Raw genomic sequence first — 25,822 nt, 5'->3', positions numbered from 1 at the left:
TCTGCCTGTCCAAAAATATATATATATATATTCCTTTAAAGTTTTTGCTATAGACAGTTGGATTGAGGATAAGTCTTAAGAACTAATTTGTCAGATCTTGAATTTTCTCTCATGTCAATTAAAAATCTTCTAGAGCAAATAGAAAGTATCTTTGGTAGTGAAAATAATGAAAAAGACGGTACTGTTTATACAGTGCTGTTAACTTCTCAGATCTTCTAGTGATTGAGAAGGGACCACTGTTGAGTAAAATGTTAGGATTAGACTTTAATTGTATCTGCATGTTTTTAACAGATAATGGTGCCTATTAAGGGACATGTAATTAAATGTCCTCCTTCAGGCATGAGTTAGAATACTATAAGCATAAAATGTTGAGAGAATTCTTTCCCTGGACCGTTTGAGGATTCAGAGTTAACCAGATGTACCCTGTACTCCTCATTCTCTTGAGCTCACATTTTACTTTAGTTTTATTGTGTTGGACATCTTTCCCACAACATTAGGGACACTGGAAATGAACAATTGTCAACCTGTTAAGAGACTAAAAAATGGTGAAATGTTAGTCGTTATTGTGGTAAAATCACTACTTTCGCTCATTGACATCCTGCAGAGTGGCCTGTATTAAGGACTTTATTTGCAGCACCTCATTTAGTTTTCTTAAGTGAGGAAGCGTGTGATTACGCATTCGGGATCTGGAGTCAGACTTGCTGGGCCCACATTCTGTCTCTGTTGCTCCCTAGGGCACTCTGTTTTAGGAAAGGCAGTCATCTGTGCTTATGTATAGAATTGTGGTAGTGATGCTGTCTAACTCATAGCACGCATGTAATTATAAAAATGAGCTCATTCATTCCAGCATATAGGGCCATCCATGCTGTGTAGTCGGAGCCAGAGTTGCTAGCTGCATCAGTCCATGATGGAGCAGTAGCATCTGTTACAGAGGTAGGCTCAGAGAAGTTTATTTCTTGCCCAAGAATACACAACAGTATATGAGGAGGCAGGGAACCGCATGTCTTATCAGAGTGCCTGACTCAATATCCACCTCTCCCTCCTGACTCCAGTGTCCTGCTAATGCATGTGCTGGTAGACAGCAGTGATGGTTCAACTAATTGGGTCTCCACCACCCATAAGGGAGATGTGGATTGAGTTCCTGGCTCCCAGATTCAGTTTCCCATCATCCTTAGCTGTCATGGCTGTTTAGGGAGAGAACCAGCACATGGGATCTCTGCCTTCTGTCTGCCCCTCTGCTTCTCAAATAAGTATTTTTTAAAAAAAAAACACGTCAAATAATTTTGGAAATTCATTGCCTATGCATATGAACCCCAAAATTCTTGAATTTAGGAATTTAAGTTCCACTCGCAGTGTGATTCCTTAATTATCATATTGAATGTGTTCTTCCGTTATTTACACCAAGCCCTTACCATGTCATAGGATGTAATGAGTTTGTGCTTTTAAATTTGGAATGTAGCCACGCCAAGGGCACTGATTCTTTTTAATTAATTAATTAATTTTTTATTTTTTTGACAGGCAGAGTGGACAGTGAGAGAGAGAGACAGAGAGAAAGGTCTTCCTTTGCCGTTGGTTCACCCTCCAATGGCTGCCATGGCCAGCGTGCTGCGGCCGGCGCACCGCGCTGATCTGATGACAGGAGCCAGGTGCTTCTCCTGGTCTCCCATGGGGTGCAGGGCACAAGTACTTGGGCCATCCTCCACTGCACTCCTTGGACACAGCAGAGAGCTGGCCTGTAAGAGGGGCAACCGGGACAGAATCCGGCGCCCCGACCGGGACTAGAACCCGGTGTGCCGGCGCTGCAAGGCGGAGGATTAGCCTAGTGAGCCGCGGTGCCGGCCTAAGGGCACTGATTCTTAAACTTAGCGTGGAGCCTGTGTTCTAATGCAGTGTGTTGAGCAGCAGCTTGCAACACTGACTTCTGATCTAGCTCCCTGCTAATGTGCCTGGGAAAAGTAGCTGAAGATGGCTCAAGTGTATGGGTCCCTGCCACCCATGTGGGAGACCCAGTTGGAGTTGCAGGCTCCTGGTTTCAATCCGATCAAGCCCCAGCCATTGCATCCACTTGAGGAATAAACCAGCAAGTAGAAGATCTCGCTCTTTTTCTGTGTGAGTGTGTGTGTGTGTGTGTATGTGTGTCTCCTCCCCACCCCCACCCCGTCCCATCCCTCTACTTTTTAAGTAAATAAATAAATATTTTAAAAAATTGAAATTTCAAGTAAAAATTAGGGTTATGGACAATGTTATCCATCACTGTGACCTCAACCACTTTAAACTATTAAAGAGATTTTTGATAATATTAGTGTTTATATTAACATTAGGGAAAGATGTTAATCTTTTGAAGAACTGCGTAACTCATTGAGCCAATATTTTCCAAATGACCACTGCATGAATTACAAATTTTTGCATGGATAAAAATCTATTCAAAGTGCAAGATATACTCTGATGGCTTTTTTTTTTTAAAAAAATATTTATTTATTTATTTGAAAGAATGACAGTGGGAGAGACAGAGACATCTTCTGTATGCTCATTCACTTCCCAAGTGGCCCCAATAACCAGGGCTGGACAAGACCAAACCAGAAGCCAAGAACCTCACCCTGGTATCCCACATGAGTGATAGGGGCCAAACACATGAGTCATCATCTGCTGCCTTCCCAGGCTTATTGGCAGGGAGCAGGATTGGAAGCAGAGCAGTCAGGTCTCAAACCATCCCTCTCATAGGGGATGCTGACATTGCAAGCTGTGGCCTAACCCACTGCACCACGAAGCCAGCTCCTCTGATGGCCTTTTGATGTGTCCCTATAATCCCACTTTAGTCTCCTTCTTGTGAGTGTCAACCACTAGGATGCTCTCTGGTGAGATCACTGGGGTATGGAGGGAAGCGGCAGCTATTTGGCTGCGTGCGCATCCACACCTCCTGGTTCATCCTCAAGTGCTAATGTAGGTGATGTTGTGAAGGAATTTTGCAGGTGTGATTGAAGTCCCTAATCTGTTGATTGAATAGTAGTGAAAAGGGAGAATTTTTCTGGGTGAGTCTGACCTTGAGAACTCCCTAAGGTGAGAGATTCCAAATAACAGCCAGACCTGCACTTGATCTCTGTGTCTCTCTGTCTGTCTCTCTGTCTGTCCTTGAGACTTTATGCGGCTCCACAAGTGAGTTGGCCAGCAGTTCCTCAGTAAGTGTGTTCATAATACACGTATCTCCTACTGGCTGTACTTGAGTTGAACCCTGACTGACAGACCAATGGATTGTAAAAAAGTAACAGAATATGGAATTTAATTAATAGGGTTTCTGATGCCATAGTGCAGTAACCTTAACGGGACTGCCACTTACGGATGTTTGGCATGATGTCAAAGAAGAATCTCCACAATTGTCTGAAAAGCTTGTAAAAAATACCCTCAGGCCGGCGCCGCGGCTCACCAGGCTAATCCTCTGCCTAGCGGCGCCGGCACACCAGGTTCTAGTCCCGGTTGGGGCGCCGGATTCTGTCCCGGTTGCCCCCCTTCCAGGCCAGCTCTCTGCTGTGGCCAGGGAGTGCAGTGGAGGATGGCCCAAGTGCTTGGGCCCTGCACCCCATGGGAGACCAGGAGAAGTACCTGGCTCCTGCCATCAGATTAGCACGGTGCACCGGCCACAGTGCGCTAGCCATGGCGGCCATTGGAGGGTGAACCAACAGCAAAAGGAAGACTTTTCTCTCTGTCTCTCTCTCACTGTCTACTCTGTCTGTATAAAAAAAAAAAAAAAAAAATTCCCTCCCTCTCTCAACTGCAAGTCTTGTGATATTTGGTTTTCTTTCCCTCTCCTGCCAACCAGACAAGACTGCAGGAGATTGAATGCAGAATCTGAGACTGGAATCCGGTTGTTTTCTGTTAAGCCAGATGCCTAAATTTGAAATAATTTAAAACAGTGCCATACAAAACACTAATTCTTTTGTAAAATAGTTATTTTTTCATTAAAATATGTTAACATGTCAAAGTTTATTTTTGTGAAATTTTCTTGTTTTTAGTATGATACAGATAGAATAATCACATAAATAAAACTCTTTGTCTTCATAATTTCTAAAAATATCCTGAGGTCAAAAATTTAAGAACTGCTGCTTAACGATATCTTTCAGAATGCAGTTGCTGGGACCGGTGCTGTGGCGCAGCGGGTTAAAGCCCCAGCCTGCAGCGCTGACATCCGTATTGCCACTGGTTTGAGTTCCGTCTGCTCCACTTGTAATCTAACTCCCTGCTAATGTGCCAGGGAAAGCAGTAGAGGATGGTGCCTGCAGCCATGTGGGAGACCCAGAAGAAGCTCTGGCTCTTGGCTGCGGAATGCCTCGTCCTGGTCCATTATGTCCATTTAGGGAGTGACCCAGCATATGGAAGACTCCTCCCTCCCTCCCTCTCTCCCTCCCTCCCTCCCTCCCTCTCTCTCTCTTTGTGTGTGTCTACTTCTATCTGTAACTCTTTCAATTAAATAAAAGTTTTTTGAATGAAAGAATGCAATTGCTGATCATACCATGAGTTGAAAAAGAAAGGAGAAAACTTGTTATCAAAGTGGTTTTACCCATTTTATGCCCACCCACCATGAATATTTCTGTTATGCCACAACCTTGACAACTCTTAGTATAGTCAAATTTTATAATTTTAGGTAATGTAGAATGACATCTCAATTAGGATATTACTGTGCACTTCCGAAAAGGTTGAATCTCATATATTTGTTGGTCAACTGGATGTCTTTTTTGAAGTGCTTACTTTTTCAAATCTCTTGCTCACTTTTCTATTTCGTTATCTATTGGTTTTCTGTGTAAGAAGTTTATTGATGACTTGTTCAATCTCTGCACGGGTTACAGAATTACTTAGATTTTCTAATGTTTCTTGAATCACTTTTGGTAAGTTTTATTTTTTCTTGGAATTTTCCATCTTATATCTGTTTTCAAATATATAGGTATGAAATTGTTATAACAACCCCTTGTTAAGTTTTTGAGGTCCGCAGCATCTGAGTTTTTGTGTTGTTTGTTCATTCATTCATTCATTCATTATTCATGCCTTTTTTATTGTTACTGGTTTTTTTTTTAATTTTAATTAGGGAATACAAATTTCGTATATTTCATATATACAAATTCAGGAGCATAGTGATACTCTCCAGCCTACCCTCCTTCCCATCCATGCTCCAACACTTCTTCTTCCCTCTCCTATTCTCTCTTAATTTGTGCAAAGATCTATTTTCAGTATACTTTATACTTTGAAAGTTAACCCCTACACTAAATAAAGAGTTCAACGAATAGTATGAAGAAAAAAACACACTTCCTCAACAGTAAAGAAAAAGGCTGTAAGCAATCAATCTCAAAATGTCTGTTTCGGGCCAGCGCCGCGGCTCACTAGGCTAATCCTCCACCTAGCGGCGCCGGCACACCAGGTTCTAGTCCCGGTCGGGGCGCCGGATTCTGTCCCGGTTGCCCCTCTTCCAGGCCAGCCCTCTGCTGTGGCCAGGGAGTGCAGTGGAGGATGGCCCAGGTGCTTGGGCCCTGCACCCCATGGGAGACCAGGAAAAGCACCTGGCTCCTGGCTCCTGCCATCGGATCAGCACGGTGTGCCGGCCGCGGTGGCCATTGGAGGGTGAACCAACGGCAAAGGAAGACCTTTCTCTCTGTGTGTCTCTCTCTCTCTCACTGTCCACTCTGCCTGTCAAAAAAAAAAAAAAATGTCTGTTTCACTTCAATATATTACATTTTAGATACTCTATTACCTTGGGTCAGGGAAACATATGATATCTTTTTGGGACTGGCTTATTTCACTAAGTATAATGGTTTCCAGTTTCATCCATTTTGTTGCAAAACAAAGCATTTTATTTTTTTCACAGCTGAGCAGTACTCCATAGTGAATATATACCATAATTGCTTTATCCAGTCATCAGTTGATGGGCATCTGGTTTGATTCCATACTTTAGCCATTGTGAATTGAGCTGCACCGAACATGGGAATACAGATAACTCTTTCATATGCTGATTTATTTTGGTTTGGGTAAATTCCCAGGAGTGGGATGGCTGGGTCATATGGTAGGTCTATATTCAGATTTTTAAGATATGTGTATACTATCTTCCACGGTGGCTATACATTCTCACCAACAATGCATTAGGGTACCTTTTCCCCCACATCCTCACCAGCTTTTGTTGTTTGTTGACTTCTGTATGAAAGCTGTTCTAACTGGGATGAGATGAAACCTCATTGTGATTTTGATTTGTGTTTCCCTGATGACTAGTGATCCTGAGCATTTTTCAAGTGTCTGTTGGCCATTTGAGTTTCCTTTCTTAAAAAATGGCTAAGTCCATTGCCAATTTTAAACTAGATTGTATGTTTTGCTATTGTTCAATTTCTTGAGCTCTTAAGATTCTGGATATTAATCCGTTATCAATTCTGTAGTTTGCAGATATTTTCTCCCATTCTGTCTGCTGCCTCTTCACTTTGCTGAGTACTTCTTTGCAGTGCAGAAGTTTCCCAGCTTGATGTAATCCCATTTGTCTATGATGGCTTTCATTGCCTGTGCTTCTGGGGTCTTTTTCAAGAACTCTGCGTATACCAAAATCTTGCAGTGTTTCCCCAGTGTTCTCTAGTAATTTGATGGTATTGGGTTATAGATTTAGGTCTTTGATCCATTTTGAGTGAATTTTTGTGTAAGGTGTAAGGTAGGGGTCTCGCTTAATACCTGTGCACGTGGAGATCCAGTTTTCCTAGTACCATTTGTTGAAGAAACTATCCTTGCTCTGGGGATTGATATTAGCTCTTTTGTCAAAGATAAGTTAGTTGTAGATGTGTAGATTGATTTCTGGAGTTTATATTCTGTTTCATCGGTCTACACATCTGTTTTTGTGCCAATATCAGGCTGTTTCAATGCTAACTGTATGTAGTATGTATTGAAATCTGGTATTGTGATGCCTCTGGATTTGTTTTTGTTGTATAAGATTGCTTTAGCTATTCAAGGTTTCTTGTAATTCCATATGAATTTTAGCATTGTTTTTTCTAGATCTGAGAAGAATGTTCTTGGTATTTCGATTGCTATCTTTTTCAGGTTTAGGAAGTAAGGTGATGTTGGCTCCATAGAAATAATTCGGAGGATTCTCTCTGTTTTGATTGGTTTGAATAACTTGAGAAGAAGTGGAGTTAGTTCTTTAAATGTCTGGTAGGATTCAGCCCTGAGGCCGTCTGGTCCTGGGCTTTTCTTTGTTGGCAGGGTCTTTATTACTGATTCAATTTCTGTTTTGGTAATGGGTCTATTTAGGTTTACTGTGTCTTCATGGCTCAGTTGAGGTAGGTTGTATATGTCCAGGCATCTGTTCAATTCTTCTAGGTTTCCTGATTGGTTGGCATATAGCTTTGTAGTAATTTTTGACGATTCTTTTTATTTCTGTTGTTACATTTACATTTTCTTCTCTAATTTTATTTATTTAGGTCTTCTCTTTCCTTTTTTTTTTTTTTTTGGTTAATTGAGCCAATGTTGTGTCAATTTTGTTTATTTTTTTTCAAAAAACCAGCTCTATGTTTTGCTGATCTTTAGTATTTTTTTTGTTTCAATTTTGTTGATTTCTTCTCTAATTTTAATTATTTCTTCTACTGGTTTTGGGTTTGGTTTGCTGCTGTTTTTCTAGATTCTTGAGGTGCATAGATAGTTGGTTTAATCGGTGCCTTTCCAGTTTTTTGATGTAGGCACCAATTGCTATAAACTTTCCTCTTAGCACTGCTTTTGCTGCATCTCACAAATTTTGATATGAGATATCAGAATCTTCACTTGTTGCCAGAAATTTTTTGATTTCTCTTTTGATTTCTTCTATGACCGATTGTTCATTCAGAAACAAGTTGTTCATTCTCCATGTGTTTGCACGTGATGTAGAGATTCTTGAGTTGTTGTTGATCTCCAGCTTCTTTCCATTGTGGTTAGAGAAGATGCATGTTATGATTTCAGTTTTTTTGAATTTGCTGAGACTCACTTTATGGCCTAGCATATGGTCAATCTTAGAGAAAGTTCCATGCGCCAGAGAAAAAAATGTGTACTCTGTGGCTGTAGGGTGGAAGGCTCTGTAGATATCTGCTAGGTCTATGTGGTCTATCGTGTCAGTTGTTTCCTTTTTGATTTTCTGTCTGGTTGATCTGTTCATTGCTGAAAGTGGGGTATTGAGTCCCCCATTACTATTGTATTTGAATCTTTATCTCCCTTTAAATCCCTTAACAATTCTTTTAAATAGCCAGGTGCCCTGTAATTAGGTGCATATAGGTTTTTAATAGTTAACATCTTCCTGTTGAATTGTTCCCTTAATCATTATATAGTGCCCTTCTTTGTCTCTTTTAACAGTTTTTCTGTTAAAGTGTGTTTTGTCTGATATTAAGATGGCTACACCAGCTCTTTTTTGGTTTCTGTTGGCATGGGATATCTTTTTCTAGCCTTTCTCTTTCAGTCTGCATGCATCTTTGTTGGTGAGATGTGTCTTTTGTAGGCAGCAAATAGATGGGTTTTGTTTTTTAATCCATTCAGCCAGTCTGTATCTTTTAACTGAGGAGTTTTGATGTTATGTATTGTCTTCACTTGTTTCCAGAAAATTTTTGATTTCTCCTTTGACCCACTGTTCATTCAGGAGCATCTTGTTCAGTCTCCATGTGTTTGCATATGTTCTAGAAATTCTTGAGTTGTTGATTTCCAGCTTCAATCCATTGTGGTCAGAGAATATTCATGGTATGATTTTCATTTTTTTTTTTGAATTTGCTAAGACTTTCTTTATGACCTAGTATATAGTCTATCCTAGAGAGTGTTCCATGCTGTGATGAGAAGAATGTATATTCTGCAACTGAGGCATGAAAAGTTCAATAGATATCAGTTAAGTCCATTTGGTTCATAGTGTCGATTAGCTCTGTTTTTTTTTTGTGTGTGTGTGAATTTTTCTGTCTGGTTGATCTGTCTATTGCTGAAAGTGGGGTGTCAAAGTTCACAATTCTGTTGTAATGAAGTCTGTGTCTCCCTTTTGATCTGTTAACTTTTCTTTTAAATAGCCAGATACCCTGTAGTAGGGTATATATACATTCATTATAGTCACATCTTCCTGTTTAATTGATTCCTGAATCATTACATAGTGCCCTTCTATGTCTCTTTTAACAATTTTTGAGTTAAAGTGTATTTTGTATGATATTAGGATGTCTATACCAGCTCTTCTTTGGTTTCTGCCAACATGAAATATATTTTTCTATCCTTTCACTTTCAGTCTGCATGAATTTTTGTTGTGTTTCTTGTAGGTAGCAAATAGATGGGTCTGGTTTTTTTTTTTTGTTTGTTTGTTTGTTTGTTTGTTTTTAACAGGCAGAGTGGACAGTGAGAGACAGAGAGAAAGGTCTTCCTTTTTCTGTTGGTTCACCCCCCAATGGCCGCTGCAGCCAGCGCACCGCGCTGAACTGAAGCCAGGAGCCAGGTGCTTCCTCCTGGTCTCCCATGCAGGTGCAGGTCCCAAGCACTTGGGCCATCCTCCACTGCCCTCCCGGGGCCACAGCAGAGAGCTGGCCTGGAAGAGGAGCAACCAGGACAGAATCCGGCGCCCCAACCAGGATCAGAACCTGGTGTGCCGCGGCGCTGGCAGAAGGGTCTTGTTTTTTAATCCGTTCAGCTGATCTATATTTTTTAGTTGGAGAGTTGAGACCATTTGCGTTCAAGGTTACTATTGATAAATAACAACTTGGCCCTGCCGTTTTTCCATAAATATTCCTATTGTTTACTTTGAATTTCCTTCATAGTTTTCCTAGATTTCCTGTTTTCACCTCCTTTGATAATAATAACAACCTTTCTGTGTTTCTGTGTGTAGCACATCCTTAAGCATCTTTTATAAGGCTAGATGAGTGGTAACAAACTCTCAATTTCTGTTTGTTGTTATTTTACCTTCATTCATAAATGAGAGCTTTGCAGGGTACAGTATTCTGGGTTTACAGTTTTTTTCTCTTCAGATTTAAAATGTCTCTCACCATTTTCTTCTAGTCTGTAGGGTTTCTGATGAGATTTCAGCTGTCTCATTGGAGATCCTCTGAAAGGAATCTAGCATTTCTGTCATCCACATTTTAGAATATTTTCTTTATGTTTTACTGTGAAAAGTTGAACTACAATGTTTCATGGTAAAGATTTTTCTGGTCATGTCTATTAGGAGTTCTGTGCACTTCCTATACTTGGACATCCCTTTCTTTCTCCAAATCAGGGATGTTTTCTATAATTATTTCACTAAATAAGCCTTCTAGTCCATTACCTATTTCCACACCTTCAGGAACTCCTAATACCTGTATGTTTGGTCATTTGATAGTATCCCGTAAATCTCTAAAACTGTTACTTTTCTAATTTCTTTTTTTTTTTGGTCTGACTGAAAGATTTCTAAAGATTTGTCTTCTTACTCCCATATCCTTTCTTCTACCTCACCAAGTCTGTTAAGACTTTCCAGTGCATTCTTTATTTGATCTGTTAAATCCTTCATTTCTAATATTTCATTTTGGTTTCTCTTTAAAAAATCTCAATTTCATGGGAAAAATTTTTATTCTTGTCATCTATGGATTTCTTTAATTAATGGATTAGCTTCTGATTGCTTCTGAGTAATCCTATGATTAATCTTTTAATTCTGTTTCAGGCATTTCATCAATCTCTTCATCTTCACATTCTAATATTGATGTATTGCTGTATTCCTTTGGGGGCATCATGGTGTCTTCCTTGTTTCTTAAATTTCTGCATTTATTTTAGACAATTGTAGAGATACTTGATTTTTTCCTCAGATGGTTTTTATCTATGAACTATTCTTCTGTGGCTTAGTGGAATGTCTGCTCTTTCAGTGAATACCCAGTTGTGTGCTGGGTTTGGCCAGGAATCTCTGGTCACTGGTCCAGGTTGGGTTCAGTAGCCAGGTTGGACATGGTAGATCTCTTGATAACAGAAAAGAGGTGTGGTCACACCCTCATCTCTTTTCCAATGTGATCAATGCCTGGGTATTAGTCCTTAGTGGGTACAATACTTACCTGCACTGTAGTATGAATCATACAAAAGATTTGTGCACTCCTTGCTATGAGCACATATCCCACTTCAGTGACCCACCCCAAACAACCAGGGGACTCTGAGCATGTGTGAGCACAGATCCCATGGCAGTGACCCAGCCCAGGCAGACAGGGGACTTTGAGCATGTGTGAGCACGGATTCCATCAGTCCTCCCAGCCCCATTCATTCAGCGGGTAATGTGGATTTTTCCCTGTGCTAGAATCTCTGGATCACACACGTACACAGTAGCCTCTGGCCAGATGTCGTCCTCTCCCCTGCCGGTTGTACCAGAGCTACCACCACCAGTATTGCTGAGAAGGTGGCATCTTGTCTCAACCAGTTGCCATGCACATGCACAAGGACTTCCGCTTATGCCCAAAATGGCGCCCACCCTCTCAGCCATTTGCTGGGTGCCGTTGTGGGTTTGGTGGGGTGAGAGAAATGTGTCCCCCTTTTTCCTATGGGTCTGCTGGTACCTCTCCCTCTTAGGACTCCAGGCTGGACTCACGCCACATTCGCCCTCCAGCTATATCAGCAGCGGCAGGAGTTGTGGCAGATTAAACATCTCACCTTGGTCTCCAGAGCTGTCACTTTCTCGGGCTCTCATCTGCCCGATGTGTTGTGTTCATGTGTTGTGTTCATGTTCAGGCTGCGCGTCCACTTCTTGCACACAGACCCACGGTGTTCCTGTAGCTTCTGTAGAATTTCTACTGCAGTTTTCTCTGTAACTGTCCCCTGACAATGTATTTCTTAAACTTTTTTGCCTTTTTTTATTTTAACTTTTTTATTATTTTTTTTTCACAGGTAGAGTTATAGATAGAGAGAGACAGAGAGAAAGGTCTTCCTTCCGTTGGTTCACTCCTCAAATGACCGCTATAGCTGGTGCTGTGCCGATCCGAAGCCAGGAGCCAGGTGCTTCTTCCTGGTCTCCCATGCAGGTGCAGGGGCCCAAGCACTTGGGCCATCCTCCACTGCACTCCCAGGCCACAGCAGAGAGCTGGACTGGAAGAGGAGCTACTGGGACTAGAACCTGGCGCCCATATGGGATGCCAGTGCCACAGGCAGAGGATTAACCAAGTGAGCCACGGCGCCGGCCCCACATTTTTCTTTCTTTCTTTCTTTCTTTCTTTCTTTCTTTTTTTTTTTTTTTTACTACTTATTCCTAGACTAACACAGCATGCTATTCCCTATTCTGCCATCTTGGAATTCTCCAATCTGTCAATTTGTAGGAGTACTTCATATATTTTTGACATAGATCTTTTGTCAGTTATATACGTTATAAATATCTTCTCCCACATTCTCTCTCTCTTTTTTTTAATAGTATGTTTATTTGTTTAAAAGGCAGCATTAGAGGAAAAGACAAAGAAAGGTCGAGATCTTCCATCCAGTGGTTTACTCCACAAATGGCTGTAATCCCCATGGCTGTGCCAGACCAAAGACAGGAGACTGAAACTCCACCGAGGTCTCCCGTTGGGTGGCAAGGGCCTAAGCACTTGGTCCATCTTCTGCTGTCTTTCCAGGTGCATCAGCAGGGAACTGGATGAGAAGTGGAGCAGCTAGGATCGGAATTGGTGCTCATATGGTATACCTGTGTTGCAGGCAGGGGCTTAATCCACTGTGCAAAAACAGTGGCCAACAACACTGGCCCCATCTTCTCCCACATTCTTTTTTTTTTTTTTTTTTTATGGTTTTTTGATGGCAGGAAACATTTAAATTCAGAGCAATCTGTTAGTGCTTGCTTTATGTTGGCTGTTTTTCTCTGTGTCTTGTTTAGACTTTAAATATTTTTTGAAGTTAATTTTTGTATGAGGTGGGGTCTATTTTTTTTTTTTCCTCTACAGACCCTCAGTACTATCCACGTAGACTGTACTGTCTTTTTGCCCTCTGATAAATGGAGTCAAGTCTCATGTATACAGGTGTCTATTTTTGTTTCATTTTCTTTTCTGTCTTGGTCTCTGTTCCCTTTTCCTGTTACGCTTGATTGCCTACACAGTTGCCCTGCACCGTCTTAATGTCTCAGCTAGGACAAGGCCTTCTTCTTCCTTCAGCAGTGCCTTGGCTGTTTGTAGCCATTCTCTTTCCCACGTGGCACAGCAGATTAAACGTCTGCCTGCTATGCTTTCATCTCATGCGAACCCTGGTTCAAGTCCAGGCTGTTGCGGCCATTTGGGGAGTGAAATAGCGGAGGGAGGACCTGGCTCTGTAACTCTCTCTGTAATGCTGCCTTTCAGAATAAATAAGTAAATCCTAAAGACAAATGAAAAGAAATCAGTTTAGGGGTCATAACTTGGTAAAAGGTTGTGTTTTCCTTTTGGGTCTTTGACTTTTGTTAGATTTCCACCATTATCCCCAAAATGTTCCTTTTTAAAAAAGAGTGAATTATTTCTTTATTCGAAAGGCAGAGTGACAGAGAATGGAAGGTAGAGAGGGAGAACTAACCCACTGGTTCATTCCCCCAAATTCTTGCAGCAGCTGAGACTGGGCCAGGCAAAAGCTTGGAGCCAACAACTCCACCCAGATCTTTCATGTGAGTGGCAGGAACCCGTCTGCAGCCTCTCAGGTGCATTAGCAGGAAGCTGAATTGGAAGTATTGAGTGTCTGGAACTCACAGGACACTCTGATAGGGGATGCAGGAGTCCCAAGCAGTGGCTTAACCACTGCACCATAGTGCCTGAGCCAGTAATTTACTGTATTTTAATTCTATTATAATTAGTGCTTTTGGTTTTTGACTACTGCTATTATATAGGAATATAATTTTGCATCTGGCCATTTTGCCTAAACAAATAATCTCAAAAGATTATCCATCATTCCATCTGGATTTTCTATATATTCAATAATAGTATTTATGTTCCATGATCTATGACAGCTTTGTTTTCCAGACCTTATATTTTATTTCATTCTTCTTAACCTTATTATACTGATGCTGTACTATTTGATTAAGTGGTTACAGCAAGTCATTTGTGATAATTTGAAAAGGGAATCTTTGTGTTTGACCATTAATCATCATCTTTGCCACGTGTTTATATATACTTTGTCACTTAAAAGAACTCTTTTTTTCTTTGTTACCTAGAGAACTTTAAAATATTTACTTGAAAGGCAGAGAGATAGACACATAGAGAGGTCATCCATCTGCTCGTCTCTCCCCAAATGCCCTCAACAGTCAGGCCTGATCTAGAAAGAAGGAAGGAGCCTGGGACTCAGGTCTCCCCCATGGGTGGCAGGGACCCAATTACTTGAACCAATGCTTGTTGCCCCCATGGTGCTCATTAGCAGGAAGCTGGACTCAGCCAGAACTTGAACCCAAGCACTCCAAAATGAGCTTTGGGCACCACAGTGGAGTTTTAACCATTGCTCTAGATGCCTGCGTCCAAGAAAACTTTTAAATCATAAATGAATATGTGATTTTATTAGAAACATGTGCTGTATCAAATGAGATCACTGCCTAGGTTTTTTAAATCACAAATGCTGTTGTGAAATCACATTTTCTGGCCGGCACCAGCTGTGGCTCAATAGGCTAATCCTCCGCCTTGCGGCACTGGCACACCGGGTTCTAGTCCCGGTCGGGGCGCCAGATTCTGTCCCAGTTGCCCCTCTTCCAGGCCAGCTCTCTGCTGTGGCCTGGGAGTGCAGAGGAGGATGGCCCAAGTGCTTGGGCCCTGCACCCCATGGGAGACCAGGAGAAGCACCTGGCTCCTGGCTTTGGATCAGCGCGATGCATTGGCTGCAGCGCGCAGGCCGCAGCGGCCATTGGAGGGTGAACCAATGGCGAAAAGGAAGACCTTTCTCTCTGTCTCTCTCTCTCTCTCACTGTCCACTCTGCCTGTTAAAAAAAAAAAATCACATTTTCTTTTATTAAACCAGTCTAATTCAGAAATAAATCTGTCATGTTTTGTTATTCTTTTGTGTATGTTTAATCTGCATTGCTCAATGAGATTTTTATAGTCTTTACATATATATGGAACTACCTCATTAAGTATACGCACTTTTTTGTTTTTCTATATCTTTTAATTGACAAATAATAATCGCATATATTTTTATGGTATACAATGTGATGTTTTGAGATATGTAACATCAGATTACTTAAATAAAGCTAGTTAACAAACCTATCATCTCACTTCAATCATTTTAATCTCAAAAAGTTACTCTTTCTGGGCCGGCGCTGTGACGTAGTGGGTAAGGATGCCACCTGTGGCACTGGCATCCCATGTGGGCACCAGTTCAAGTCCTGGCTGCTCCTCTTCTGATCCAGCTTCCTGCTGTGGCCTGGGAAGGCAGTGGAGGATGACCCAAGTGCTTACACTCCTGCCACCCATGTGGGAGACCTGGAGGAGGCTCCAGGCGCGTGGCTTCAGATCAGCACAGCTCTGGCTGTTGCGGCCATTTGGGGAGTGAGCTAGTGGGTAGAAGACTTCTCTCTCTCTCTGCCTCTGCCTTTCAAATAAATAAATACATCTAAAAAAAAAAAAAAAGGTCTTTCTAGCTGAAATTCTCCCTACCGATCTCCTCTCCCCAGCTTCTAGTAATCACTGTGCTACTCTGAACACTTATGGGTTTTCACGTTCAGAGTCCTGGTTTAAGTGAGAGCATGCGCAGTTTGTCTCAGTGCTGGGCTCCTTGCGCTTAGCCTGGTATCCTCCCAGGTCGGCCATGTTGTCCCAGATGCTATGGTTTCCTTCTTTTTAAAGGCTGGTTGGTATCCCATTGTGTGCGTATATCCCAGGTTTTCTTTATTCATTCACCTTTATTCATTCCATATCTTGGCTATTGTAAATAATGCTGCAACAAACATGGAGTGCAGGTGTCTCACTGACATGCTGTCTCCTTTGGGTGTAGAGTGCTGGATCCATAAGATAGTTCCACTTCTGATTTTTCGAGGAGCTTCTCTACAGCTTTCTGTAATGGCTGTACTAATTTACATTTGCATCGAGTTCCTCTTTCTCCACATCCTCGCCAGTATTTACAATCTTCTGTGTTTTTGATAATAATCATTTTAAGTGTATGTTTTTTTAAATTGTGAAGTAAATTGAACCTTGTGAAGTTACCTCTTTATCTCTAGCAACGTCTTGCCTTGAGGTTCTATTTTGTTTAGTATTTATTAATACTTGTATGTATGTCACTAGGTTTATTTTAGATATTTGCACGATTTATCTTTTTCTGTATCTTTTTGTTTCAGGTGTTGTCAACTCTGTCCAGTTTGACAACCTCAAGGTTTTCAGTGAAGTTTTAGCTTTATTATGTCTAATAAGTTAATGTATTTGGACATAAATGCAATGTCTTTGTACATTTTAATTGTACTGCACGGTTACATTTTTGTGATGTCATACTTTAGGCTCTAAACCTCTAAGGGCCCTTCTTTTCATTATCATTCAATTCAACATATTTTCTCATTCTTAGTATTCTTCTTTGATCCATAGTTTACTTTGTAAAGAATTTCTGACTTTCAAAAATACAGGTATTTGGTTGTTATCTTTTTGGTATTGATTCTGGCTTATCTTGTGTTTGGAAAGCCTGTGAAAAAAACTGTATTTTTGTGGTCTCTATGGCCATCATATAAGGTTTTTCTGTTCAAGTTTTCAAAATCTCTACTGAACATTTTAGCCTGTTTGTTCTATCAGTCACTTAGAGAACGAGTGTTAAAGTTTCCCACCAAAAGTATTGATTTTTCTCTTTGTTCTGTATTTATCAGTGTGTACTGACTTCAGAATCTTTGAGTCCCCACAGTGGCTTTTCTGGGGTGACATTTTGAAGAAGGAGACAAAGCCTTGACATCATACAGTCTTTGAGTGCCAGCTTTCTGTGGTTTGGGGGACTGCATCAGCTCTGCACATCCAAATTGTTTGCTATCTAGAGTTCGAATGAGCTGCATGAAATTAAAGGAAATGGACAGTTTCGCAGGCTGAGGGCAGCTGAGTGACGTGGAGGCTTTGGTGTCTGTGTGTTGTCGAGAGACAGTTAATTCATGCTCTGTGAGTGGGCAGGTTTTACTGTTCTCTTGCTAAGAGTAATAATATCAAGTTCAGATCAATGTCAACAGCTTCTCGGGATGAGTGAGATGAGTGCCCATAGAACAGTCAGCCTGCTGCACACGGGCATTGTTTTCACGAATTTCTCTTATATCTCTAGTTGTTTGAAGGATTGAAGGCGTTCCGAGGAGTAGATAATAAGATCCGATTGTTCAGACCCAATCTCAACATGGATAGAATGCTCCGATCGGCTGTGAGGACAACGTTGCCGGTAGGTAAATTTAGTTTTTGTGATTCGCTAAAGGTCGTGGATTTCTCATTTCTGATTAATGAGACTAATGTTCTGTACCAACTGTGTGATCATTGACACTCTTTCTTAACTGTTTTGCAAGGAAATCATCAACACCACTTAACAATTCCGTATTTCTATTTCTTTGTGAGTATCTGGGGAGATTAATGTGTATATGAGTGATACAGGATAAGAAAAATAAGGAGATCTCAGGACCATATGAAATTTTAATGTAGAAAATGCAAAATCTGTGCAACACAGATATCGTAGGGGTGTTTTGTCTAATTGCTTTAGGTATTAACGATATAAAGTGATTTAATTATTTTTATCTTAAATTTTGTTTTGATATTTAAAACAGATATTATAAAAGACTTCTATACGGTCTTTGGATCCTGACCATAGCATTGTTAGGGAGCAGAATTGATTATAAAGTTTATTAGATGCAACCCCCTAAGGCTCACATCTAGGTAAGAAGTGTCTCAGGTTGTTTTGGTGATCTTTTTCCACTGAAAAATGCCCTTCTCTCCTGTTACGTGTTCTGTGTTTCTGACCTCCAGGCCCAAGCTGTGCGTCGAAGAAGTCTGGGTACAGCTAAATCCAAGGAAATGGCTCTTTTTTTAGCCAGGCTGTTCCTTTTCCTGCTTATGTTTGTAATTCAGGCTTTACCTCCCTCCTTTATGCACAATGATGTGAGGGTATTTTCAAAGGTTTGTAGAAAAAGAATTAAAAACACTTCAGTCAGCTTTTCATGGCTTAACTAAAATTCCCGAGAGGAGCTTCCTAGGAAGGAGGCTTATTTGACTAGCAGATTGGAGGTTCACCATCTAAGATTGCATGGCCCCATTGGGTCAGCATCTGCTGCAGGCCAGCGGAGGCCGTATTCCCTGGAACCAGGAAGCAGACCGACACAGGGAGCTCGCTAGTCCTCTGCCCTCTGTATGTTCTCTCCTCGTATACTGTCGTGGGTTGACCATAGAGCTCCACCCTGGCAACCTGATCCAATCCAACCACATCCCTAAATCCTCGCCTTCAGACACTGAAATTGGATCAAGTCTCCACTGTAATCCATCAACCATTGGCTTTAATCCAATAGCCACTAATGTGAGACTTTGGCGTTTCAATGTCTATGAGTTTGGGGAGCCAAATCCTTTACAGACCATAGCAAATAGAGAAGATTAATTTTGGTGCAAAAACATTCTGAAATCCATGCATAGTTTTTTCATGAGATAAATTTTCCATGATCCCTCATGTGCATGAAATTCAAGATTTTTGTTTCTGTCACAAAATAAGCTTATCGCTTACTATTTTTTAAGAAGATTTATTTATTTTATTTGTAAGGTAGAGTTACAGAGAGGCTGAGGCAGAGAGAGAGAGTAAGAAAGAGGTCTTCCATCTGCTGGTTCACTCCCCAGATGGCCACAGCGGCCAGAGCTGAACTGATCTGAAGCCAGGAACCAGGAGCTTCTTCCTGGTCTCCCATGTGGGTGTGGGGGCCCAAGGACTTGGGCCATCTCCTACTGCTCACCCAGGCCATAGCAGACAGCTAGATTGGAAGTGGAGCAGCCGGCTCTCCAACCAGTGCCAGCACTGCAGGTGGCAGCTTTACCTGCTATGCCACAGCGCCAGGCCAATCACTTACCATTTCTTATGATGACTTACTTATTTGAAAGGTAGAGGCACAGAGTGAGAGGGAAAGATAGAAGGTTTTTTCCATCCACTGATTGACTCTCCAAATGACTGCAACAGCCAGCTCAACACCAGGCCAGCCAGGAACCACGAGCTCCTTCCTGGTCTCCCACATGGATGACAGGGACCTGAGATTTTGCAGCGTTTTCTGCTGCCTTCCGAGGCAAATAAGCAGTAAGTTAGATTCAAAGCTTTCTCTAATACAGGATGCCCTCATTGCAAGGGCAGCTTACCTCTTTGTACCACAGTGCTGGCCCCTAATTTTATCTTGTAGTTAGGTTTGTAATTGTAGTCTTGTAATTATGAAAAAAGTTTTCAAATTTTTTGAAGTATAGTAGCATAAAGGAAATTAATGTAAAATCTTTTGATTTTTCCTAGTATCAATTGTTTTTTAATTTTTTAAAAAATTTATTGAAGTTATATAAGTTTCATGTATTTCATGTACACAGATTTAGGAACATAGTGATACTTCCCATCCTACCCTCCTTTCTCCCTCTCCCATTCGTACTCTTCATTTTTACAAAAATCTGTTTTCATTTATTTAATGATTATAAATTTTTTTAAAAGAGAGGTAGAGGCAGAGAGAGGTCTTCCATCCTCTGGTTCACTCCCCAGATGGCTGCAATGGCCAGAGCTGCGCCGATCCGAAGGCAGGAGCCAGGATCTTCTTCTGGGTCTCCCACTTGGGTGCAGGGGCCCAAGGACTTGGGCCATCTTCTACTGCTATCCCAGGCCACAGCAGAGAGCTGGATAGAAAGAGGAGCAGCCGGGACTAGAACTGGTGCCCATATGGGATGCTGCCGCCTCAGGCCAGGGCTTTACCCTGCTGCACCACAGTGCCAGCCCCAGACTTAACTTATTTTTAAGCTGTCACCCATCAAATATATGAAAAAGGTTGTCTGCTAAGAAATAAACCGCTCTTTGCTTTTTCACTTAACTGTAAGGTTATCTCTTTTGCTGATTTTTAGGATACCTTAACATATACTGATTGTATAGTGATGTATTGGTTGTATGTATGTTACCAGTAACTTCACCCAGTTTGTTGCTTTAGATTTTTTGATGAAAATAGTCAAATTGTATTTATTTCCTTCATAACTTTTGTTGTACAGTTTTTTTTTTTGAGAATCCTTTCAAACCTGAAGTTCACAGAGATATTTTATGATTTTTTTATGAAAGACATTCTAATTGTAATTGATTTGCAAGTATGGTAATAGGTGGGGATCTAATTTCTCATTTTTCTTATGGAGCTTATATATTTCTGCTTGTTGTTTGGGGAATAATCAGTAACAGAAAAATAATTTTGCTTGGTTTTGTTGTTACAATTTTAATAGTCTAAAAGCTTCCTTGATCACACTGACTATAATGCTATAGTAAGAGAAAATTTCTCATTTGCTGTGCTTTTCACTCTTCCAGGGATTTGATAAGGAAGAGCTTTTGGAGTGTATTCAACAACTTGTGAAATTAGATCAAGAGTGGGTCCCTTATTCAACATCTGCCAGTCTATATATTCGTCCTGCCTTCATCGGAACTGAGGTACAGGCTGGCTCCCTATTCGGTGTAGTCTGGTGGAGGGTTGTTTGAAATTAGTAGTAGTGTGTAGATAAATAGCCCACAACAGGCACATTAATTATTTCTTTCTCCTGATTATCACCAGTAGGGGTAGCACCTGTTTTAGGCTTTTGGGGCCATACAGTGTCTGTCGCAATTACTCATCTCAGCCATTGTAATACCAAAGCCGCCTTAGACAGTATGTAGATGAGTAAATGAGTGAGACTGTGCTGTTTGCCAACGAGTCAAAACTAATAATCATTCTGCAGTTTACAAGGACAACACTGCCCCGAGGAAAAGTGGTTAATGGTTTTGAAACTTGGGGAAGAGAGGGCCGCTCATTTTTATGTTCATTTTCTTTTTTTTTTTTTAACTTTTATTTAATGAATATAGATTTCCGAAGTACAGCTTATGGATTACATTGCACCCCCCATGACTTCCCTCCCACCCACAACCCTCCCCTTTCCTGCTCTCTCTCCCCTTCCATTCATATCAAGATTAATTTTCAATTTTCTATATATACAGAAGATCAGTTTAGTATACATTAAGTAAAGATTTCAACAGTTTGCACCCACATAGAAACACAAAGTGAAAAATACTGTTTGAGTATTCGTTATAGCATTAAATCTCAATGTACAGCACATTAAGGACAGAGATCCTACATGAGGAGTAAGTGCACAGTGACTCCTGTTGTTGACTTTACAAATTGACACTCCTGTTTATGGCATCAGTAATCTCCCTATGCTCCAGTCATGAGTTTCCAAGGCTATGGAAGCCTTTTGAGTTCACCAACTCTTACCTTATTTAGACAAGGTCATAGTCAAAGTGGAAGTTCTCTTCTCCCTTCAGAGAAAGGTACCTCCTTCTTTGATGACCCATTCTTTCCACTGGGATCTCACTCACGGAGATCTTTCATTTAGGTTTTTTTTTTTTTTTTTTTTTTTCCAGAGTGTCTTGGCTTTCCATGCCTAAAATACTCTCATGGGCATTTCAGCTGGATCCGAATGCCTTTAGGGCTGATTCTGAGGCCAGAGTGCTGTTTAGGACATCTGCCATTCTATGGGTCTGCTGTGTATCTCGCTGCCCATGTTGGATTGCTCTCCCCTTTATTTATTCTATCGGTTAGTATTAGCAGGCACTAGACTTGTTTATGTGCTCCCTTTGACTCTTAGTCCTTTCATTATGATCAATTGTGAACAGAAATTGATCACTTGGACTAGTGAGATGGCATTGGTACATGCCACCTTGATGGGATTGAATTGGAATCCCCTGGTATGTTTCTAACTCTACCATTTGGGGCAAGTCAGTTTGAGCATGTCCCAAATTGTACATCTCTTCCCACTCTTATTCCCACTCTTATATTTAACAGGGATCACATTTCAGTTAAATTTCAACACTTAAGAATAACTGTGTATTAATAACAGAATTAAACCAGTCATATTAAGTAGAACAGACAAAAAAATACTACGAGGATAACGTATTAAGTTGTTCATTAACAGTCAGGGCTATGCTGATCAAGTCACCGTTTCTCATAGTGTCCATTTCACTTCAACAGGTTTCCTTTTTGGTGTTCAGTCAGTTGTCACTGATCAGGGAGAACATATGATATTTGTCCCTTTGGGACTGGCTTATTTCACTCAGCATGATGTGTTCCAGATTCCTCCATTTTGTTGCAAATGACTGGATTTCATTGTTTTTTACTGTGGTATAGTATTCTAAAGAGTACATATCCCATAATTTCTTTATCCAGTCTACTGTTGATGGGCATTTAGGTTGGTTCCAGGTCTTAGCTATTGTGAATTGAGCTGCAATAAACATTAGGGTGCAGACCACTTTTTTGTTTGCCAATTTAAATTCCTTTGGGTAAATTCCAAGGAGTGGGATGGATGGGTTGAACCGTAGGGTTATCTTCAGGTTTCTGAGGAATCTCCAGACTGACTTCCATAGTGGCTTGACCAGTTTGCATTCCCACCAACAGTGGGTTAGTGTCCCTTTTTCCCCACATCCTCGCCAGCATCTGTTGTTGGTAGATTTCTGTATGTGAGCCATTCACACCGGGATGAGGTGAAACCTCATTGTGGTTTTGATTTGCTTTTCCCTGATTGCTAGTGACCTTGAACACTTTTTCATGTGCCTGTTGGCCATTTGGATTTCCTCTTTTGAAAAATGTCTGTTGAGGTCCTTGGCCCATCTCTTAAGTGGGTTGTTTGTTTTGTTTTTGTGGAGTTTCTTGATCTCTTTGTAGATTCTGGTTATTAACCCTTTATCTGTTGCATAGTTTGCAAATATTTTTTCCCATTCTGTTGGTTGTCTCTTCACTCTCCTGACTGTTTCTTTTGCAGTACAGAAACTTCTCAATTTGATGCAATCCCAATAGTTGATTTTGGCTTTGACTGTCTGTGCCTCCCAGGTCTTTTCCAGAAATTCTTTGCCTGTGCCAATATCTTGAAGGGTTTCTCCAATGTTCTCCAATAACGTGATGGTGTCAGGTCATAGATTTAGGTCTTTAATCCATGTTGAGTGGATTTTTGTGTAAGGTGTAAGGTAGGGGTCTTGCTTCATGCTTCTGCACGTGGAAATCCAGTTTTCCCAGCACCATTTATTGAATAGACTGTCCTTGCTCCAGGAATTGGTTTTAGATCCTTGATCAAATATAAGTTGGCTGTAGATGTTTGGGTTGATTTCTGGTGTTTCAATTCTGTTCCATTGGTCTATCCATCTGTTTCTGTACCAGTACCATGCTGTTTTGATAACAACTGCCCTGTAGTATGCCCTGAAATCTGGTATTGTGATGCCTCTGGCTTTGTTTTTGTTGTACAAGATTGCTTTAGCTATTCGAGGTCTCTTGTGCCTCCATAAGAATTTCAGCATCATTTTTTCTAGATCTGAGAAGAATGTCTTTGGTATCTTGATTGGTATTGCATTGAATCTATAAATTGCTTTTGGGAGAATGGACATTTTGATGATGTTGATTCTTCCAATCCATAAGCATGGAAGATTTTTCCATTTTTTGATATCCTCTTCTGTTTAAGATTTTGTAATTCTCATTGTAGAGATCTTTAACGTCCTTGGTTAAGTTTATTCCAAGGTATTTGATTGTTTTTGTAGCTATTGTGAATGGGATTGATCTTAGCAGTTCTTTCTTAGCCGTGGCATTGCTTGTGTATACAAAGGCTGTTGATTTTTGTGCATTGATTTTATACCTTGCTACTTTGCCAAATTCCTCTATGAGTTCCAATAGTCTCTTAGTAGAGTTCTTTGGATCCTCTAAGTAAAGAATCATATCGTCTGCAAAGAGGGATAGTTTGACTTCTTCCTTCTCAATTTGTATTCCTTTAATTTCTTTTTCTTGTCTGATGGCTCTGGCCAAAACTTCCAGAACTATGTTAAATAGCAGTGGTGAGAGTGGGCATCCATGTCTGGTGCCAGATCTCAGTGGAAATGCTTCCAACTTTTCCCCATTCAATAGGATGCTGGCCATGGGTTTTTCATAAATTGCTTTGATTGTATTGAGGAATGTTGCTTCTATACCCAATTTGCTTAGAGTTTTCATCATGAAAGGGTGTTGAATTTTATCGAATGCTTTCTCTGCATTTATTGAGATAATCATATGGTTTTTCTTCTGCAGTCTGTTAATGTGGTGAATCACATTGATTGATTTGCGAATGTTGAACCATCCCTGCATACCAGGGATAAATCCCACTTGGTCTGGGTGGGTGATTTTCCTGATGTGTTGTTGTATTCTATTGGCGAGATTTTTATTGAGGATTTTTGCGTCTAGGTTCATCAGGGATATTGGTCTATAGTTTTCTTTCAGTGCTGCATCTTTCTCTGGCTTAGGGATTAAGGTGATGCTGGCTTCATAGAAAGAATTTGGGAGGATTCTATCTTTTTCGATTGTTCTGAATAGTTTGAGAAGAAATGGAATTAGTTCTTCTTTAAATGTCTGGTAGAATTCAGCAGTGAATCCATCTGGTCCTGGGCTTTTCTTTGTTGGGAGGGCCTTTATTACTGTTTCAATTTCTGTTTCAGTTATGGGTCTATTTAGGTTTTCTATGTCTTCCTGGTTCAATTTAGGTAGATTGCATGTGTCCAGGAATCTATCCATTTCTGATAGGTTTCCCTGTTTGCTGGCATACAAGTCCTTGTAGTAATTTCTGATGATTCTTTTTATTTCTGTGGTGTCTGTTGTTACGTTCCCTTTTTCATCTCTGATTTTATTGATTTGGGTCTTTTCTCTTCTTTTTTTAGTTAGTTGGGCCAATGGGGTGTCAATTTTGTTTATTTTTTCAAAAAACCAGGTCTTCGCTTGGCTGATTTTTTGTAATTTTTTTTTTGATTCAATCCTGTTGATTTCTTCTCTGATTTTAATTATTTCTCTTCTCCTACTAGATTTGGGTCTGGTTTGCTGCAGTTTTTCTCGGTCCTTGAGATGCACTTAAAGCTCATTTATTTGGTACCTTTCCAATTTCTTGATATAGGCACCTATTGCTATAAACTTGCCTCTCAATACTGCTTTTGCCATATCCCATAAGTTTTGATATTTTGTGTTGTTATCCTCATTTACTTCCAAAAAGTTTTTGATTTCTTGAATGACCCAGTGTTCATTCAGGAGCATGTTGTTCAGTCTCCATGTGTTTGCATACTTTCTAGGGTTTCCTGATTTGCTAATTTCCAGCTTCATTCGGCTGTGGTCTGAGAAGCTGCATGGTATGATTTTAATTCTTTTGAATTTGCTGAGATTTGCTTTATGGCCTAGTATGTGATCAATCCTAGAGAAGGTTCCATGCACTGCTGAGAAGAATGTAAAGTCTTTAGATGTAGGATTGAAAGTTCTGTAGATACCTGTTAGATCCATTTGGGCAATAGTGTCGATTAAATCTGCTGTTTCCTTGTTGATCTTCTGTCCGGATGATCTGTCTATTTCTGAGAGTGGAGTATTAAAGTCCCCCAGTACTATTGTATTGGAATCTAAGTCTCCCTTTAAGTCCCTTAACATATCTTTTAAATAGACCGGTGCCCTGTAATTAGGTGCATATACATTTATAGTAGTTACATCTTCCTGTTGAATTGAACCCTTAATCATTATATAGTGCCCCTCTTTGTCTCTCTTAACAGTTCTTGTATTAAAGTTTATTTTGTCTGATATTAATATGGCTACACCTGCTTTTTTTTGGTTTCTGTTGGCATGGAATATCTTTTTCCAACCTTTCACTTTCAGTCTGCTTGCATCTTTGTTAGAGAGATGTGTTTCTTGTAGGCAACAAATAGTTGGCTTTGGTTTCTTAAGCCAATCAGCCAATAGGTGTCT

The 25,822-nt window shown here is 40.6% G+C and overlaps 1 protein-coding gene across 6 annotated transcripts in view; it reads left to right on the top strand.

Annotated features, from left to right (window-relative positions):
• The window catches only part of BCAT1 (branched chain amino acid transaminase 1), a 130,837-nt gene that overhangs the window by 49,757 nt on the left and 55,258 nt on the right, over nucleotides 1-25,822 (top strand). For all 6 annotated transcript variants that reach the window (XM_051850336.3, XM_070049507.2, XM_008259519.5 and 3 more), the window contains 2 exons: nucleotides 17,149-17,259; nucleotides 20,377-20,496. In XM_051850336.3, coding sequence (XP_051706296.1) covers nucleotides 17,149-17,259; nucleotides 20,377-20,496 — 231 coding nt within the window. The remainder of the gene's footprint in view (nucleotides 1-17,148; nucleotides 17,260-20,376; nucleotides 20,497-25,822) is intronic.

The sequence above is a fragment of the Oryctolagus cuniculus genome, chromosome 9 (genome assembly GCF_051225735.1).
Source record: "Oryctolagus cuniculus isolate XC-2025 breed Fujian yellow rabbit chromosome 9, ASM5122573v1, whole genome shotgun sequence".
In the NCBI taxonomy this organism is placed as follows: Eukaryota; Metazoa; Chordata; class Mammalia; order Lagomorpha; family Leporidae; genus Oryctolagus; species Oryctolagus cuniculus.
The sequence above is the reverse complement of the archived record's forward strand: the minus strand, read 5'-3'. Positions and strand labels throughout refer to the sequence as shown.